At 41.8% G+C, this 20,178-nt stretch overlaps 1 protein-coding gene across 1 annotated transcript in view; it reads left to right on the top strand.

The window, feature by feature from the left end:
- The first annotated feature begins 463 nt into the window (after positions 1 to 463).
- The window catches only part of LAPTM4B (lysosomal protein transmembrane 4 beta), a 70,227-nt gene continuing 50,512 nt past the window's right edge, over positions 464 to 20,178 (top strand). The window contains exon 1 of the mRNA XM_045805893.2: positions 464 to 714. Within this exon, the coding sequence (XP_045661849.1) occupies positions 616 to 714 (99 nt within the window). The 5' untranslated portion in view covers positions 464 to 615. The remainder of the gene's footprint in view (positions 715 to 20,178) is intronic.

Here is a 20,178-nt window from a genome sequence, read left to right as displayed (position 1 = left end):
TGCTCTGGGCTCCAGCAGCGGTTCAAAGTACTGCTGTTGACCGGAATCACACCCTGCAGTTTTCCCTCTTCCAGTTTGCAAGATAACAGGGACAGCATTTGCATCTACAGATTATCTGCAAAATAGACGTGTTAGGGGAGAAACCACAACCAAAAGAATCTCAAACCCGTGACAGTTACACAAATGACCCCATGAAAGAGAGGGAGGCCCGGAACTCCACGGCGGGCCTGCTCCGGGCCGACCCCGGCCCCGGGGCAGGAAGATTGATTTATCTACCCCAGGCCGGCGGCGCCTGCAGCTGGCTGGAGCCCGCGGTGACATCACTGGCCCAGGCGCGGGTCACGTGGCCCGCCCCCGCCTCCCCCCGCCCCGCTCCTCCTCCTCCTCCTGCCGCCTTCGGAGCGCAGGGTCCGGCCGTAGTAGCCGCTCGGAGCTCTCGGCTGAGGCGCGGAGCCGGGGCCACTGGCGAGCGGGTGAGCGGGAGAGCGGGGCCGGCAGCGGCAGCGGGAGCGGCGGGAGAGCCGGCAGCAGCCGCGCAAGGAGCCCCGAGCGACGCGACCGACGCTCCTGCAAACTTGGGCGCGCGCTCGCGCCACGGCGCCCGCGGCCCGAGCGATGAAGATGGTCGCGCCCTGGACGCGGTTCTACTCCAACAGCTGCTGCCTGTGCTGCCATGTCCGCACCGGCACCATCCTGCTCGGCGTCTGGTACCTGGTGAGCGCGGCGATGGGGGGGCGCACCTGCGGGGGAGGAGGCGCCAGCGCCGCGAGCCTCCCCCCCCAACCCCGGACCCCAGTCCGCGCGCCCGCTGCGCCCTGCACCCCTACCCCTCCAAAGTGCGGCCTCGGTGTTGGGCGACGCCGGCGCTAATCCGCCTAAAGTTGTATTATTAGAAACTTAATTCTCTCCGTGAGCCTGTCCGCGATCCCCGGCTCGGCCAACGTGTGGCGGGGGTCCGGCCAGGGCCCGGAGTCGGGGGCGGTGTGCGCTGCGGCTGCGGCCGCGGCCGAGTCCGCCGCTTCCGGTAGCAGTGCACCTGGTGGCCCGGGAGCCCCCAGGGGAACTGAGGACCACGTGTTTTCCATTCCTTTCTTTCTTCTCCCCACCCGTTGGGCTTTGTGTTTTGACGGTTCGCGACAGGGTCGTTGGGGTGGCAGAGCGCATTCTGGCACCCTGCGGTCGGGCTGGCAGCCCGGGCATGCCCCTGCTTCCTGCCCGCATCTGGCCTCGGCTTTGCTGTGTGGTCTCCTGCGCGCGTTCGGGTCCCGAGGAGGAACGGTTGGGGGGTTCTTGGCACGCTCCGTGCATGAGTCCCTCCACACGTCTCCTGCAGAGCCGTTACTCTAGGAAGGGATTTGCTTGTGATTTACTGCGTTCCAGTCCGCCCGGGGAAGCCATTTTACACCCACTTACTTTCCTGTCCATTGACAGGTGATCCCTGTACCTTTCTTAGCAGACACCGCCAGCGAATCTGATTTTTTTTCTGTTTTTAGGTTGGAGCTTTTAAGAACTTGTTTGTATGGGGAGCAGTGATTATCAGGGGCAGTGAGGAAACCTGATGGAGTCTTTCTGGCCCTGAGCCTGCTCCAGGTTGATTGTTGGCACCCCTGGACTGCACCAACTCTTGAGTCGGATTCCGTTGCATTTCGGGTTTTGTGACATCATGATGGAGAGTTAGACCCGAGCCACTGTGCAGTGAATACCACTGCATCCTGAGGAAATAATGGTACTAAGATGGCATATTGAACTTTTTAGTGAGAATAAACGCTGCTTAATTATCAGAGCTTTCTTGGTTCATACTCACTTTTTCGATATAATGTGGACATAGTGTCAAATTGTGTCGTCGTGCCATTTTAAGCAAAACATTTTCCCCCAGGCGTATGGTGTTCTCTGCGCTATTTATAGTTTCAAGTTTCCTTTAGTCAGTGCCTATCACAGGCACACAATAGACGTTTTTTTGGCCTTAAAAGCTTTCAAACGGATCTTTGGTATGTGTGGATTCTTTCTGTGCAGTCTGCAGATAGAAGATCAGCATCTTGGCTCAACATGGACTTCGCTAAAAGCCAAGAAATGCTTTACCGAAATTTCAAATTACAGCAAAAGGAGAGTAGGTGGCCTCAAAATAGGGCTTTTATTGATGGTCAAGACAGACTATTGTATATAAATGTTTTGTGTCCTCCTTGAAAATGTTCAAAACTGCAGACTTGCAAGTACACCAGCAAATGTCATTTGTAAAATCTAGGGCACTGCATTAGGCAAATGTACTTACACGGTCTACAGGAAAGATAAATCTGCTTGAGCCCTGTTGTTGGCTGTAATCCAACCAGACAGCATTGGTGTGATAAAAGGAGAGTACTCTGCATGCTTTGTCTACTGTTTGAACATGCTTTTTGTGGAAAGTAGTTATTGCTGTTCGTGTTGTAGCATTTGCAAACAGCATGGCCTTTTGAAAGATAATTAGCTTTCGAACAGATGTAAGAATGCTACCTTAGGTAAACCTAATAAATGGGAAGCCTGGCTTTAGTACTGATACTCTTCATAAAAACTCTTGCATTTTGCAAAACAATTTAGACTTGTGAATTTCACTCATACCTTTACATATAATTTGGTTATCTAGAACTTTGTTTCACATGAACATTTTTAAGATGAGTAAGGCACCTTTGCCTCTCACCCCACCAGCATCTGGATGCCATAGGGTCAGGTCAGACAGGGGGAGAGTTTTTCTGAAAAAAGGGTAGGGCTATCGGGAGATACTCAAATACACTTTAAATTTAATAAATAATTGCCTATTACACCAGAAAGGTAAAGTGGCTCCTTTCTATGCATTTTCTTTTCTTTTCTTTTTTTTTTTTTAAAGATTTTATTTATTTATTCAACAGAGATAGAGACAGTCAGCGAGAGAGGGAACACAAGCAGGGGGAGTGGGAGAGGAAGAAGCAGGCTCATAGCAGAGGAGCCTGATGTGGGGCTCGATCCCACAACGCCGGGATCACGCCCTGAGCCGAAGGCAGAAGCTTAACTGTTGTGCCACCCAGGCGCCCCTCTATGCATTTTCTAATTGTTGTTTCCTACCCCACCATTTACTAAGGCCCTGTGTGCCAGGTACTATACCAGATACTTTGCATACGCTTAATTTTTACGTATTCCTGGTGAAGGTAAATTTTCTAAACCCTGTTTTATAGATGAGAAAATAGAGGCCAAGAGAGCTTAAGTGATTTGCATACAGTCCCACGGTTGGTTTGTGGTCCGTGTGATGTTTTAGTCGCCTCGTTTCCACTTGTTTTTACCTTTTAAAAGTTGTGGGCGTGTTTTGTTTTTGCCTTAGAATAACAAAGGTTTCCTTTGGTCCAGTAATAAAGCATATTGATTATAGGTATTTATATTAGAGATCATTTTTTGTTTTCTTTTTATTTTAATGAGGCATAATTTACATACAGTGAAATCCACAGAAGTGTACAGTTCATTGAGTTGACAAATGCATGCACTTTGTGCCACACACCAAGAAAACGTTTCCAAAACCCCACAAAGTTCCTTGTGTGTCTTCCCAGTTAATCCCTGCCACCCCTTCACCTCACCCTAAAGGAGAGTTTTACCTATTCCTATAAATGGAATTATACTGTATGTATTCTTTTGTATCTGGCTTCTTTCACTTAGCATTAACATCTTTTAAATTCATTCATGTTAATTGAAGTATATCAATAGCTTGATGCTTTATATTGCTGAGTATTATTTTATTGTATGAATAAATCACAATTTATTATCCATTTGCCAGATGATGGACATTTGGATTATTTCCAGTTTGGGGCTATTATGGGTAAAGCTCTGAACATTCTTGAACAAGACTTTTCTTTAAGGTTTTATTTATTTATTTGAGAGAGAGAAAAGCGAGCAGGGGGAGGGGCAGAGAGAGAGAGAGAGTAGCAGTCTCACTGCTGAGCAGGAAGCTGGATGCGAGGCTCCATCCCAGGACCCAGAGATCATGAGCTGAGCCGCAGGCAGCCACTTAACTGACAGCCACCAGGCGCCCCTCTTGCACAAGACTTTTTGTGGACATGTGTTTTTATTTCTCTGGAGTAAATAACCTAGCAGTGGAATTGCTGGTTATTGGGGAGAAGTAAGTTTAGCTTTGTAAGAAACTGCCAAGCAGTTTTCCAAAGTGGTTCTGCCATTTTATACTCCAACCAGGAACATACGAAGTTCCCGCTGTACCACGTCCTTGTCAGCATTTGGTGTGGTCAGTCATTTTAATTGCAGCCAGTTTGGTGGGTGTGTAGTTGTAGCTCGTGGTAGCTTTAGTGTTTGCGTTTCGCTTATGACTAATGATGTGGAACAGTTTATCTTTGCTCATTGGCCGGTCATATAGCTTCCTTTGTGAAGTGCTGTTTATTGCCCATTTTAAAATTAGATTTTATCTTTTTTTTTCTTAGTGATTTTTAAGAGCTCTTTTTATATTTTGGGTTCTGGTCTTCTGTTAAAGATCCGTTTTGTGAATGTTTTCTCCCAGCATGTGGCTATCTACCCATTTTCTTAATGGTATATTTTGATAAAAGTTTGTTGTTGTTTTGAGACAGAGGGAGAGCTGCACTAGAGGGGGGGGGCAGTGAGAGAGGGAGATGCAGGCTCCCCACTAAGCAGGGAGCCTAAGTTGGGGCTTGATCCCAGGACCCCGAGATCATGACCTGAGCCAAAGGCAGACACTTAACTGACCAAGCCACCCAGGTACCCCGATGAACAGAAGTTCTAAATTTTAAAGTTCGATGTGTCAGTTTTTTCTTTTCTGGTTAGTACTTTGTGTACTCTAAGAAACCTTTGCCTACCCCCAGATTGTGAAGATACTCTCATATTTTCTTCTGAAGCTTTATGGCTTTGACTTTTATATTTACATCTGTGATCCACCTCTAATTTTGTGTTACAGTGTGAGGTACAGGTTTGTATTTGTTTATTTTATTTATTTATTTATTTTTTTTTTTTTTTTTTTTTTTTAAGATTTTATTTATTTATTTGACAGAGGGAGAGACAGCCAGCGAGAGAGGGAACACAAGCAGGGGGAGTGGGAGAGAAAGAGGCAGGCTTCCAGCGGAGGAGCCTGATGTGGGGCTCGAACCCAGAACGCTGGGATCACGCCCTGAGCCGAAGGCAGACGCTTAACGACTGAGCCACCCAGGCGCCCCTATTTATTTATTTTTAAAAGATTTTATTTATTTGACAGAGACAGCGAGAGAGGGAACACAAGCAGGGGGAGTGGGGAGAGGGAGAAGCAGGGGGAGTGGGGAGTGGGGGGAGGGAGAAGCAGGTCTCCGCTGAGCAGGGAGCCTGACTCTGGGGTCGATCCCAGGACCCCGGGATCAGGACCCAAGCCGAAGGCAGACGCCCACGGACTGAGCCACCCAGGCACCCCTATTTGTTAATTTTAAAAGGCAGTTTAACCGCTTACCCTAAAAAGAAGTTGAATTATTACATAACCTTTAATAACTATAAACGTTTTCGGAGAGACAGTAAGATGATTATCCATCTTCACAGGGAGTGAAGACTGACTTGTCCTGGTTTCCGGAGGGATCATGATATCAAAGAAGTGCAGCGTGATTGCTGTGTAGTCTTCTGGGGTTTCCACTCTTTCTTCATCCAAACTTCCTATTCTAAACCCGAATCCATTAACTTCCTCCCCAGGTTCGCCCGTGCTCTAGTCTGTCTCTCACCATCTGTCTAGACTCCTCGGCTGCACACTTGTTTCTCCTGCCACCGCGATCTCTTCCGTGATTCCTCCGTGATTCCGTGTCCCATGTCCTATTGATTCTCGTTCTACCTCCTGATTACCTCCTTGTTCTGCCCTTTCTTCTTCTTGCTATCATTTGCCTCATTTAGGCTCCCATTAGCACTCACTTGGCTATTCTAGTAGTCTCTCTGTTTTTCTAGCTTTGCCATTAACAACTTTGTTTGTTTTTTTTTTTTTTTTAGTTTGTTATAGATGCAGTTCCTGGAAGTATTTTTCTCAGACACAAATATGAACTTGTTAGCCTACTCCTAAAAACTTTGGCTCTCTGTCCTAGGGAAGTCTCTGTATTCCATGACCCGCATGTTGTAAGCCAATTTCAATTGGCTTAAACAGCTAGTTCAGTGGTTTCTGACACGTCTTTCCCCCTCCCACACCTTCCTTTTTGGATTACCTCTTTTTCATTGCAAAAATCCCGAGATTCATTCTGATTTGACAAACCTAAGTTACCTGTCCACCCCCGAACCAAACAGGTCAGATGAATTTAGGTCTGGGATAGTCGCCTGACCTTGAACTATTGATTCCAGAGAGATGCCAGCTGGGGATGGGATTAACTTTGCTCAAAACACCAGTTGTTTGAGAGCAGAGGGATGAGTCATTTCCCAGAGAATCCGAGGCTGTTGGGGAGGAGGCGGCAGTAACAATGCTTACTCCTCCTCAGGCTGAAGCCCCCTTTTCTTATGGAGTAGGTTTTACCACCAGGACCTGACTTCTGACATACTCAAGCAAAAGTTTTTCCTTTGTAATTTCTTTCATTGTTTTACCACGTGATTTTCTTAGAGTGTTTTAAAAGGGGGTGCTGGTGGTTGAATGCATCTGAACTTGACACCTGAGATGAGTATTCCTTAGTGTATGTCATCCTTATCATCTTCATCTAAGCGTGTTTTAGGCACTTCGTCATTGAGCAAATACGTACTGAACGCCTCTTTGTATTTGTACCCTATTCATAAGGTAGTCGGCCATATATCAGATTATAAAGGATGAAAGAGGTCAGAGTAGCTGGTTTCATTAGCTTTACGACCTGACGTTTCAAATAACCAACTGGTTCACTTTGAAAGTCCCAGTATGCTTGTGTACCCAAGCCTGATGGATTCTCTTTGTATCCTGAGAATTATGGTGCGATAAATACTGATTTTTTTTGTCTGGGTGATAATACTGGATAGTAAAACTGACAGCTTGTATTTGTAGAATGATTGATCGTTTTTAGTGGGCTTTCCCATTTATTCTTATTTAAACCTTAAAGCAACCCTGGGGTCAGGTGCTATAGGTGGTCCTATGCTCATTTAAGATGGCTTTCTTTTTAGATCTCAGATTCTATGACTTAACTCCTAAGTCCGGGGCAAGACATGAACTACTACACAGGACTTACATAATCCTTATTACCTAGTGTTTTCCCTGCTGTGCTAGATTGTAAAAGACTGAAATACTAGGTTATAGACTTTGGATTTTATTCTGCAGGTAGTGGGGAGGCATTGAAGAATTACGAGCAAGGGTGATAAGATGAAAGCAGTTTTTTTCCCCCCAGTGTAAGACTGTTTTGTTTTTTGTTGGTCAGTAATGCACTGTATTTATTTATTTATTTTCCCTTTTTACCTTTTGACTCCCTTTACCCATTTCTCTGACCTCCCACCTCTTGCCTCTGGCAGCTACCGTTTGTTCTCTGAGCTTGTTTTTGTTTTTTTAGATTCTACATATAAGAGAGATCAGATGGCGTTGTCTTTCTCAGTCTGACTTATTTCACTTATGATGACGTCTTTAAGGTCCATCCATGTTGTTTCAAATGGCAAAATTTCATTCTTTTCTTATGGCTGAGGAGTATTCCATCGTGTGTGTGTGTGTGTGTGTATATATATATATGTATGTATGTATGTCACAATTTCTTTATCCATTCGTCTGTTGGGGGACACTTAGGTTGTTTCCATATCTTGGCTACTGTAAATAATGCTGCAGTGAACAGGGGGGTGCAGGTATCTTTTCAAGTTAGTGTTTCTCTTTCCTTAAGGTAAATACCCTGAAGTGGAATTTCTGGGTCATATGGTAGTTCTGTTTCTAATTTTTTGAGTTAACTCCCTGCTGCTTTCCATAGTGGCTGCTCCAGTGTACATTCCCACCACCAGTGCATGAGGGTTCCCTTTTCACCACATGCTCGTCACACTTAATTCTTTTCTTTTTGATACTAGCCATTCTGGCAGGTGTGAGATGATACCTCATTGTGGTTTTGATTTGCATTTCCCTGATGATCAGTGATGTTGAGCACCTTTTCATGTACCTGTTGGCCATCTGGATATCTTCTTTGGAAAAATGTCTGTTCACATCTTCTGCTCATTTTTAAATTAGGTTGTTTTTTGCTGTTGACTTACAAGGGTTCTTTATATATGTTGGGAAGTAGTGGCTTATCAGATAGATATATGATTTACAAATATTTTCTCCCATTCAGTAAGTTGTCTTTTCATTTTGTTGATGGTTTTCTTTGCTGTGCAGAAGGTTCCTAGTATGATGTCGTCCCACTTATTTTTGTTTTTGTTGGTTTTGCTTTTGGTGTCAGATTAAAAAATCATCACTAAGACCTATGTCAAGGAGTTTACCACCTGTTATTTTCTTCTAGGAGTTTTATGGTTTCAGGTCTTACATTCAGGTCTTTAATCCATTTTGAGTTAATTTTTTAAAAAAGGTTTATTTATTTGAGAAAGAGAAGGAGAACATGCGTGTGCCTGTAATTGAAGGGGTTGGGGCAGAGAGGGGCAGAGGGGGAGGGTGAGAGAGAATTCTACACAGAATCCCCGCTGAGCATGGAACCTGACATCAGTATCTTGACCTGAGCTGAAATCAAGAGTTGGATGCTTAACCACTGAGCCACCCAGGTGCCCCCATTTTGCGTTACTTTTGTGTGTGATATAAGATGGTGATCGAACACCATTTCTGAACACCGTTCATTAAAGAAACCTCTCCTTTTTACTGTATATTCTTGGCTCCTTTGTTGTAAATTAATTAACCATATATATATATATGAGTTTCTATTATGTTCCATGATCTGTGGGTCTGTTTTTATGGCAAACCATACTGTTTTGATACTATAGCTTTATAATAGTTTGAAGTCAGGGAGTGTGATGTCTTCAGCTTTGGTCTTCTTTCCTAAGTTTGCTTTTATTATTCAAGGTTTTTTGTGATTCCATACAAATCTCAGGATTAGTTGTTCTTGTTTCTTTGAAAGATACCATTGGCATTTTGACAGGGATTACATTGAATCTAGCTTGCTTTGGGTAGTACGGACCTTTTAACAATGTTGATTCTTCCAGTCCATGAGCATGGAATATCTTTCCATTTATTTATGTCTTTTTTGATTTCTTTCATTAATGTCTTAATAGTTATCAATACACAAGTCTTTTACCGCCTTGATTGAATTTATTCCTAGGTATTTTATTCTGTTTGACACAATTGTAAATGGGATTGTTTTTTATTTCTGTTTCCAATAGTTTATTATCGGTGAATAAAGATGCAACGTGGTTTTGAGTATTGATTTTATATCCTCCAACTTTAATGAATTCATTTATTCTAATAGTTTTTTGATGGAGTCTTTAGGGTTTTCTATATATAATATGTCATCTGCAAATAGTGACAGTTGTACTTTTTTCTTTCCAATTTGGTTGCCTTTTATTTCTTTTTCTTTTTCTTTTTTTTTTTTAAAGATTTTATTTATTTGACAGAGATAGAGACAGCCAGCGAGAGAGGGAACACAAGCAGGGGGAGTGGGAGAGGAAGAAGCAGGCTCATAGCAGAAGAGCCTGATGCGGGGCTCGATCCCACAATGCCGGGATCATGCCCTGAGCCAAAGGCAGACACCCAACCGCTGTGCCACCCAGGCGCCCCCCTTTTATTTCTTTTTCTTGCCTTATTGTTGTGCCTAGGACTTTCAATACTATGTTGAATAAAAGTGGTGAGAGTGTTCCTTGTTTTGTTCCTGATCTTAGAGGCAATGCTTTTAGCTTTTCACTGTTGAGTGTGTTAGCTGTAGGCTTGTTGTATGTGGCCTTTTTTATGTTGAGGTATGTTCCCTCTATAACCACTCTGTTGAGAGTTTTTATCATAAATGGATGTTGAATTTTGTCAATTGCTTTTTCTGCATATATTGAAACGATCATAGGATTTTTAGCCTTCATTTTGTTAATGTGATATAGTACGTTGATTTACGGATGTTGAACCACCCTTGCATCCCTGGAAAAAACCCTCCTAATGGTATATGATTTATGGTATATGATTCTTTTCATATATTGTTGAATTTGGTTTGCTGTTATTTTCTTGAGGATTTTTACATCTATGTTCATCAGGAATAGTGGTCTGTCATTTGCTTCTCTTGTAGCATCCTTGTCTGGTTTTGGTATCAGGTCAATGCTGGCCTGGTAAAATGAGTTCGAAGGCGTTCCTGCCTCTTCTAGTTTTTGGAAGAGCTTAAGAAGGATCGGTATTAATTCTTTGAATGTTGGGTAGAATTCGTCAGTGAAACCATTTGGTCGTGTTTTCTTTGTTGGGAGGTTTTTGATTATGGATTCAACCTCCTTATTAGCAGTCGGCCTGTTCAGATTTTATTTCATCATGATTCAGTCATGGTAGGTTGTAGGCTTCTAGGAATTTATCTATTTTTTGTAGGTTGTGCAGTTTGATGGAGTATAATTGTTCATAGCAGTTTCTTACGATCTTTTTATTTCTGTGGCATCAGTTGTAACATTTCCTCTTGTCATTTCTGATTTTGAGTCTTTTTTTTCCCTGGTGAGTCTAGCTAAAGTCTTGGCAATTTTGTTTGTCTTTCCAAAGAACCAGCTCTTAGTTTCATTAGTCGTCTTTATTGTCTCTTTAGTTTCTACTTCATTTATTTCTGTTCCAGTCTTTGTTATTTTTTTTTTCCTTCTGCCAACTTTGGGCTTCCTTTTTTCTGGTTTCTTGAGGTGTAAAGTTAGAGTGTTTATTTGAGACTTTTCTTCTTTCTTGCTGTAAGCGTTTATCACTGTGAACTTCCCTCTTAGAAGTGCTTTTGCTGCACCCCACAAATTTTGGTATGTTATAGTTCCATTTTTATTCATGTCAAGATTTTAAAAAAATTTTTCTGTTGATTTCTTCTCTGACTCATCGGTCAGTAGCATGTTTTTAAATCTCCACATATTTATAAATTTTGCAGGTTTTTTCATGTAATTTCTAGTTTCATACCATTATGATCAGAAAAGATTCTTGATATGATTTCAGTCCTTTTAAATTTCTTAAGATTTACTTTAGCCAAATGTATGATGTATCCTGGAAAATGCTTCATGTGCATTTGAGAAGAATGTGTATTTTGTCCCATTTGGATGGAATGTTCTGTGTATGTCTGTTAGTCCATCTGGTCTAACATGTTATTTAAGGCCAGTGTTTCCTGCTGATTTTCTATCTGGATGATCTATCCATTGATGTAAGTGGGATATTAAAATCCCCTACCCCTATGGGTGTCTGTTTTTCTCTTCAGATCTGTTAATCTTTGCCTTACTACCTATGTTGTTTCATAAATATTTACAAATGTTTTATTTTCTTGTTGGATTTACCCCTTTAGTATTATGTAATTACCTTCTTTGTTTCCTTTTATAGGCTTTCTTTTAAAGTCTATTTTATCCGATGTAAGTCGCTACTTCAGCTTTCTTTTGGCTTTCATTTGTATGGAGTGTCTTTCCATCCTTTTACTTTTCAGTCTGTGTCTTTACACCTAAAGTGAGTTTCTTGTAGGCAGCATATAGATGGGGCTCTTTTTTTTTTTTTTTAAAGATTTTATTTATTTATGTGACAGAGAGAGGCAGCCAGCGAGAGAGGGAACACAAGCGGGGGGAGTGGGAGAGGGAGAAGCAGGCTCCCAGCCGAGGAGCCCGATGTAGGACTCGATCCCGGAACGCCAGGATCACGCCCTGAGCCGAAGGCAGACGCTTAACGACTTCGCTACCCAGGCGCCCCTGGGGCTCATTTTTTAATTCATTCAGCCACTCTATCTTTTGATTGGAGAATTTAGTTCACTTGCATTTAAAATAATTATTGATAGGTATGTATTTATTGCCATTTTCTTAATTGATCACTGGCTGTTTTTGTAGTTTCTCTTTTTTTCTTTAGTGGTATACTTCTATTCCTTTCCCTTTATCTTTTGTGTATTCACTAGGTTTTTGTTTAGTGGTTACCATGAAGCCTACATATAACAACTTTTATATGTAAGAGTCTATTTTAAGTTGATAACAACTTAAAGCTTGATACCATTCTAAAGCTCAACATTTTTACTCTTTGCCATGCTTTTTTTTAAAATGTTTTATTTATTTTTTATTTATTTTTTTAAAAGATTTTATTTATTTCAGGGAGAGAGAAAGAGCATGAGATGGGGGAGGGCCAGAGGGAGAAGCAGACACCACGCTGAGCAGGGAGCCTGATGTGGGACTTGATCCCCGGACCCTGGGATCATGACCTGGGCCAAAGGCAGACGCCCAACAGGCTGAGCCACCCAGGCACCCTGCCATGCTTTTTTTTGATGTCACATTTTACACATGTATTCCTAAACTGATTATTGTAATCCCAGGTGTTTTTACTACTTTTGTCTTTTATTTATTTATTTTTTAAAGGTTTATTTATTTATTTTAGAGAGAGAGTGCATGCATGCACATGTGAGTGGGAGGAGGGGCAGAGGGAGAGAATCTTCCCACTTCCTGCTGAGCGTGGAGCCCGATGGGGGATCATGACCTGAGCTAAAACCAAGAGTCAGCCGCTTAACCGGCTGAGCCACCCAGGCACCCCTACTTTGTCTTTTCACCTTCATACCAGCTTTATAAATGATTAATCCACTAGCGTTACTATATATTTACTTTCCCAGTGAGAAAACAGTATGTTTTCTTGTTAAAAAAACAAGTTTTTCTTTTGCTGCTTTTAATATTCAGTTTTTAAGGAATGTTAAAATAGCAGGCTGTTTTAGGTGGTTGAAAACCTAGAAAGGATGTGTTACAGTCCTCCAGATAGGAGATACAGAAGATTCCAGTTCTTTCCAGTACCAGTTTCTCAATAGCTAAGGCTGTGGATAATATTGGTGGGAATTTTTATCAGTTAGTGAATGATATAAGTCTCTCTTGACATCTAGACTTCCTCCATCTGAATTCAGGAATCGAATAGATTTGGGTAGTGAGGGGTACTGAATTTTTGAGAGATGTCCAGTGAGCTCTTTTTAAAATGCACAGGTACCCTCTGCCACCACCTAATTATAAAGGATCAAGGGTAGCTCTATAAAATATTGGCTGGAGAAGATTTCAGTGATATGTGTGTATGTATGTATTTTCAGATTTGAAATATAATTAACATGCAGTGTTATATTAGTTTCAGGTGCACAATATAATTAAAAAATTCTATACATTTCTCAGTACTCAGCAAGATAATTCCGTTTATCTATCTTTACCCATTCCCCCACTCACCTCCCCTATGGCAACCACCAGTTTGTTCTCTGTATCCAGTGATATTTAATACGTTTTTCAGCTTTTGTTGCACATTGTGATAGATGTTCATCAGGACGTTTTAAAGAAAGGCTGGCCATGAAATAAAGATTGCCATTAAACCTGTCATTAATATCAACTTCTCTGGGACCCACTCTAAATATATCTAATTAATGAACAAAGTGTCAAGTATTAAAGTGGTTAACATGAGCTTTGCACTGTTATGTGTATTATGTTTAACTAAATATAAAATATATTTATTTTAACTTACTTTGAATCTTTGTCAAAAAGAAAGAGGTCACATTTTTCCCTTCCAACCCCATCTCCTTTGGGGCAGATACATTATTGTCCATAAAAGAATGCTAGTAGAAATAGTATGTGAGCCCTAGCAGCATAATTTACTACTTTCTACCTCTCTCCCAGCTCCCTTGGCTCTTAATAGAGCTCGTAGAGCCTTAAGAAGAGTTCTTGAAAAGCTATAAACTGGTTAGCCCATTTTATTTGAAGAAAAATAAAAATGAAGTGAAGGTCACACTTCTTCAGCTGCTGTTAACAAACTTTTATTTAAAGGTTTCGAGTCGCCTGTTTGCAGTTGCAGCTTCCAAGAGAAAATTACTTCTCAGGGGAAAATGTGAGCACAAAAAGATGCTTAAAAGAAATACGATTTCAGATTATTAGTAAAAATAAAGTTGAGCTTGCTCTTTTTTTATTAACCTTGAGCTGCTAAAATTTACATGGCACTAAATTATGACTATTAAATGATTTGAGTAGTTAATAACTTTTTATGAAGACAACCTGGTGAGTCCAACTTCACAGATGAGATAACATTCAGGGCTAAAAAGATTGTCTCCAGTCTGGGTCAGTATGTCTTCCAATTACGCATAAAAAGAGGGGTTTGCTTCTTGATAGTTGTCTGTTGAGGCCTGAGTTTGGATTACCCCAGTCTTGATCTAGTGCTGCTGGTCTAGGAGTTGTTCTTTTTTTTTTTTCCTTCTTCCTTTTTAAGGTATCATTGGATTTTCTATGTATTCTTTTCTCCTTTATGCTACATTAATTTTAACCTCGTTATTTGTTACAGTGTAGCCAAAATTTTGTAACAGAGATGTTAAATGCAGTACTCAATGCAAGTAAAAGTTTATTTCACTCTCATGTAACATTCCAGGGTTGGTAGACTGTTCCGTGAGGTCATTCAGAGACCTGTTCTGCTGGGGCAGCTGTGCCATCCCAAATGGCGTGGATTCCTTCTCTGGTTCTGAGGTGGCAATGTCCTTTAGCCTTGTCCACGTGGCTGGAGACAGCTTAGCAGTGCTGACGTGGTAGAAGGAAGAAAGGACACCGGGAAGACAAGCAATTTTGTTTTTTTAAGGATGTGAAATGGAAATTGCCTACATTGCTTTCACTTACATACCAGTAGCCCAAAATAAGACCTTTGACCTAACTGCAAGGGAGGCTGGGAGATGTTATCTCTCGCTGGGCCTTTATGTATCCGGATCAGCCTATGGCTGTGAAAGAGGGGAGAGCAGATTCGGGGACATCTGCTAGTCTACATGCCCTGCAGGGTGGCCTAATTTTTAAGGTCCTGCTGCCCAGTGGGAACCTGTACTACCTGCAGAAGGCTTTCTTCAATTTCGAGTCTGCAAAGCGGTGCTCACGTTTCCAAATGCTAGTCTTCTAACCCTTTAGTATGTGATACTTTTTCTTTTCTTTTTTTTTTTTTTTTTTAAGATTTTTTTATTTTTAAGTAATCTCTACACCCAGAGTGGGGCTTGAACTTACAACCCTGAGTACAATCCTGAGATCAAGAGTCACATGGGCCACTGACTGAGCCAGCCAGGCAACCCTGTGATACTTTTTTTATGCATGCGGTTCAGGTCTCCATAGCCTGTTTTAAAACAGGCTCCAGATGAAGCCTATCTTTTCATATTCAGAGATCCGGAATGTTCTTTAGAACGTAAAAGGGAGCATGCTTGTTCTCAGCATCCAAGCCCCCCACTCCCAAGTCTCCCAGAGGCTCTTTGGACCACACTTCTCTCTCTGGCCTCCTCTGGCGGACCACCCTTTGCCTTATGTCCAATGTCCAGCCTTCTCATTGATCACATGGGCATGTGAGAGCATCTGATAGTGCCTCAGCCTGAGAGGGAAGATCAGAACCCAACCGAGTCCGTTTGGAGAAAGGGGCGTGCTTGTGCTGGGGAGCAGATAGGTTTCGTTTTGCCTGCTCTGGTCATATGGAGGGTGGATATCTGACCACTCCCTTGGAAAGAATTCTGAGCATGCACCAGGGGATTGGTTGGCAGGCTTGTGCCGCCCGCAGTCTGTAAGCTGGGTGTGGTGGCTTCTTGAGAGGGAACTGGGTTAGTAGAGAAAGCATGCGTGGCATTTGTCATCAGAGGATCAGTGAGCGAGAGTCTCAGTGGAGAACTCTGACCTTGTGTGGGGTTTCCTAGGCAGGCTGAAGTGCGTATTTGTAGAATAGAATAATAATGGTCACACTTCACAGGGGAGGCAAGACTGCTTCAGTGATGTCAATGCTGTGTGTGGTGGTGGTGGTTTCTTGAGGAAGACCTGTTAAAATGATGACACTGTGGGCTGCAGGTGACTCAGGAGGGTCTCATTGAATTTGGGGGAAAACATTTTTACATTTAAAAATTCTGCCTATTTGGGGCACCTGGGTGGCACAGTCGTTACGCGTCTGCCTTCGGCTCAGGGTGTGATCCCAGCGTTCTGGGATCGAGCCCCACATCAGGCTCCTCTGCTATGAGCCTGCTTCTTCCTCTCCCACTCCCCCTGCTTGTGTTCCCTCTCTTGCTGGCTGTCTCTCTCTCTGTCAAATAAATAAAATCTTAAAAAAAAAATAAAAATAAAAATAAAAAATTTGCCTGTTGAAATGTGGCTCTAATAAAAGGTACAAATTCCATTTTACTGCTTAACCGTTTCCCCCTCGCTATGCGTAACCGGGAGACAGTGCTTTGATTTATTATAGCTTCAGCAGCTTAACACATTGGCTGTAATTATATGTCCATTCAAAGGGCCGAAAAGAGTGGCTCATTTTTATGTTTCTATGTCCTAGGACTGTCTCTCAATACTTAATTGAGTCATTTAGTCTGATACCCTAAATTATTTGTGCTGTGATCTTTTGTCTCTCAGGATTTCCAGAGGTCTATTACTTTCTGGTGTTAATAATGTCATCTCCCTGTGAAGTCTTTCAGCTTCTCCCTGAGCCACTAGTGTAGCAGAGTTCCTTTTCACTGTGAATGAAACATCCAGTTTGACTGCCTTCCCCACCACACAGTAAGCCACCTTGTGGTCTTTGCCATAATATGTATGTGATGCTAGCATTGTGCTTGACCTGTATTTGTTGCCTCATAGATCCTTTCTGAGCAGTTGGATGAATTATTTAATGAATGGTATAGCATTCTGCATTTTATTTCCTTGGCTGTTGATGTGTTTACCCCACTGAACTACTAATCTTTGGGGGCAAGGACCATGTGTTATTCATCCTTGTGTAGCCCAGTTTCAAGCAGAGCGCTGGGGACGTAGATGTGAACTGATTTATTCAATCTCTTAGGCAAATAGGATTTTACAAAAAATCCAATTCCCCCCCCATAATATATTTACCACAATTGATGGAATTGAAATAGTGTCAGAAACTTACTTCAGTATCAGAACAGGACTATATAGATAGGGGCTAATTTGAATATGAAAGCACATTGGGATCAGAGTTCTAAAATTAGATTTAGAGCTACTTCAAATAAAAAGTTCAAAACTTAATAATTTCATTTTGATTTTCCTGTTGAAGTTGGACCCAAGTGAAAGGCACATCTGCCATTATTAGCTTTTTAAAATTACTATTTTTTTAAAGGGGGTGAGGGGCAGAGGGAGGGGGAGAGAGACACTTAAGCAGGCTCCACACCCAGCACAGAGCCCCAGGTGGGGCTCAGTCTTAGAACCCTGAGATCATGACCTGAGCCAAAATCAAGAGTCAGACTGAACCACTTCAGCTTCACTGACTGAGCCACCCAGGTGCCCCTGCCATTATGAGCTTTAAAGTCGCCCCCTCCCCCCAAATATTGGAATTTAAAATTAGCCAACCAGGGGTGCCTGGCTGGCTCAGTTGTTGGAGCATATGACTCCTGATTTGGGGGTCATGAGTTTGTGCTCCACGTTGCGCATAGAGATTACTTTTTAAAAAAAGTTTTAAAAAATTAGCCAATTATCTCAAAACAGTATCTGATTATCTATATTTATTTTTTACTTTTAACCATTTTTACTGTATTGCACACATACAGAAGATGCATAAAATACAAACAACTTGGTTATTACTGAACAGTTACGTATCTACTACTCAAGTCTGACTCTTCTCTTAAAGGTTACCCTAGAGACGACAACATAACATCCTTGACTTTTTAAAGTCTCACAGTAACTGGTACTTTCATCCTCTTCCTGGGCAGTGCAAGGATTTAAGATCAGTTCCACTCCAATTATCTGCTCTTGGTTTATATGCTGTTGTCCATTTTGAATCTGTTTCTATTTTGCAGTCATAAGTCATCATTACTCTTCTTGTGTTATCAGTATTCACGTTTGCCAACATAATTATCATTTCTGTTCTTCTTTGTACATCTTCAGTCTTTTATCTGACATCATTTTTCTTTTGCCCAAGGAATACCCTTCAATGCTTTCTTTACTTCTAAGCTGCTGGTGACAAATTCCCTCAGTTTTGTCCAAAAGTATAACTCACTAATTTTTTCTTTTTTCTTTTCTTTTTTTTTTTAAAGATTTATTTATTTATTTATTGGACAGAGATAGAGACAGCCAGCGAGAGAGGGAACACAGGCAGGGGGAGTGGGAGAGGAAGAAGCAGGCTCCCAGCCCAATGCGGGGCTCGATCCCGGGACCTGGGATCGCTCCCTGAGCCAAAGGCAGATGCTTAACGACTGAGCCACCCAGGCGCCCCTCATTAATTTTTTTGCGCTTTGTCTAATGGGCTAAATGCATCCACTGTGTTCTTGGTTTGGCTTCTGCTGGTTTTTATTCTAGAGCCTCCTTATCCTTTTCAAATCTGTCCTGACCTTTTTTTTTTTTTTTTTTTGTGCTGCTATTTGCCTACCAAAATTCCTGTGTTTTTTTCTTTATCTCCTTGATTTTCATAAGCATGGCCACTTTAAAGGCCACGCTGTCTCACTTCAGTATTGAGAATACCTATGTTTCTATTGTCTGTTCTTTCTGCTCATTCCTGTTCTGAGAGTCTTGTCTTTTCCTGTTTGCTGTATTCTGTTCATTGCATTTGAAAAATTAAAATAATTCACGGCATAGGATGATCTTTCTCCACCAGGATTTTAATAGCTTTTTATTGGGGTCTATAGCACCTGGGCAGTGGCTTAAGCCAGTTCAAGACTCAGATCATACAAGGCTGGGCTGTGTCCCTATAAAGGCTTGTCTCCTTCTGGTTCACCTTCCTCCAGTGGTGAGGCCCCTGCAGGGTCTTAGGGAAAAGCCCTGTGGCACCTGCCTCCCACCCCCACCCAGGAGGCCCTTGACTCCCTGGCCCAGTGAGGCTGTCAGGGGTGCTGCTCGGGCTCTTAGCGCCCATCTGTCTTTTCTGGAATCAACAGATGCCCCCAAGGTACTTTTGCCTTCTCCTGGATTTTGGATCAGTAATTCTTCACTGCCTCATTAGCTCTCACATATTCTCACAGATTTCCTAGTTGTTCTCAGAGAGAAATTCGTTTGTATTACTTCTTCGCCATTATCAGAAGTGGCAGATCCCTTAATAATTATTATTTTATTTTACTCTGACATTTCTCCCCTGAAACATCTATTTCCGAGATTTGACTTGAATGCCTGGCCAGATTTACTTGTTGTTGGTCATCTTCTTTCTATTAATTCTTTTTTAGAGAATCAGGTTTAATAATAATATTTTACAACATTTTATATTAAAAATATTTTTGAAGTTTTAAATAATTGTTCCTAACTCTAAAAGTAGTTCATGCTCATGTTAGGCACTCTGGAAAATACAAAAAAAGGTACAATGATAATTAAAGGTACAAGTCATCTGCAAAACTACTCCCTGGTTTATATATAAAATTGTTTTAGTGTTTTTAGTCTGTGATTTACACGTGTGAACCTATCACACATGTAAATATTAGAATGGGAATCATATAACATTTTTATGCTGTAGTTTTCATTTGACATACTGGGAACATTTTTATTGTTAACACTTTTTAAAATATGATTTTTAAAGCTTAGGATTCTATTATTTGGTAGCAGTATTATTAAGTCATTCTACTTTCGTTTCAAGTTTTCATTATAGATAAATCTGCAGTCCTTTTTGGACAGCACTTTCTGTGCAGATTTCTTTTTTTTTTTTTAAAGATTTTATTTATTTATTGGACAGAGATAGAGACAGCCAGCGAGAGAGGGAACACAAGCAGCGGGAGTGGGAGAGGAAGAAGCAGGGTCCCAGCAGAGGAGCCCGATGTGGGGCTCGATACCGTAATGCCGGGATCACGCCCTGAGCCGAAGGCAGATGCTTAACCGCTGTGCCACCCAGGCGCCCCTCTGTGCAGTTTTCTGACTGTTGTGTAATTATCATCTCAGTGGGTTTGAGTGTTATTGAAGTTCTTTTATTAAGGCTTTTTAAGGAATGAGCTGATAATTATTACACTGGACACTTTCAGTTGTTGAGATCGAAGCTTTAGGTATCACTGTCCACTTAGATGTGACACATGATTTAAAGCTTAAGAGCGTTTTGGGTCCCTGGGGAATATACAAGGGCCTAACCGTTTAAGTAATTGGACAGAAGTCGAATTTATTTACATATGGAAGTAATGATTGTCAAGAACAAGGAAAAAATACGGGACGCCACGGGAACACTTTGTAAATAGAATGGGAACAGTTTGTACACGACCTACCAAAACAGACAAAGGAAGTCCAAGT

Source organism: Ursus americanus, chromosome 9 (genome assembly GCF_024610735.1).
Source record: "Ursus americanus isolate L20-20 chromosome 9, mUrsAme1.1.p, whole genome shotgun sequence".
NCBI classification, from domain to species: domain Eukaryota; kingdom Metazoa; phylum Chordata; class Mammalia; order Carnivora; family Ursidae; genus Ursus; species Ursus americanus.
The sequence above is the reverse complement of the archived record's forward strand: the minus strand, read 5'-3'. Positions and strand labels throughout refer to the sequence as shown.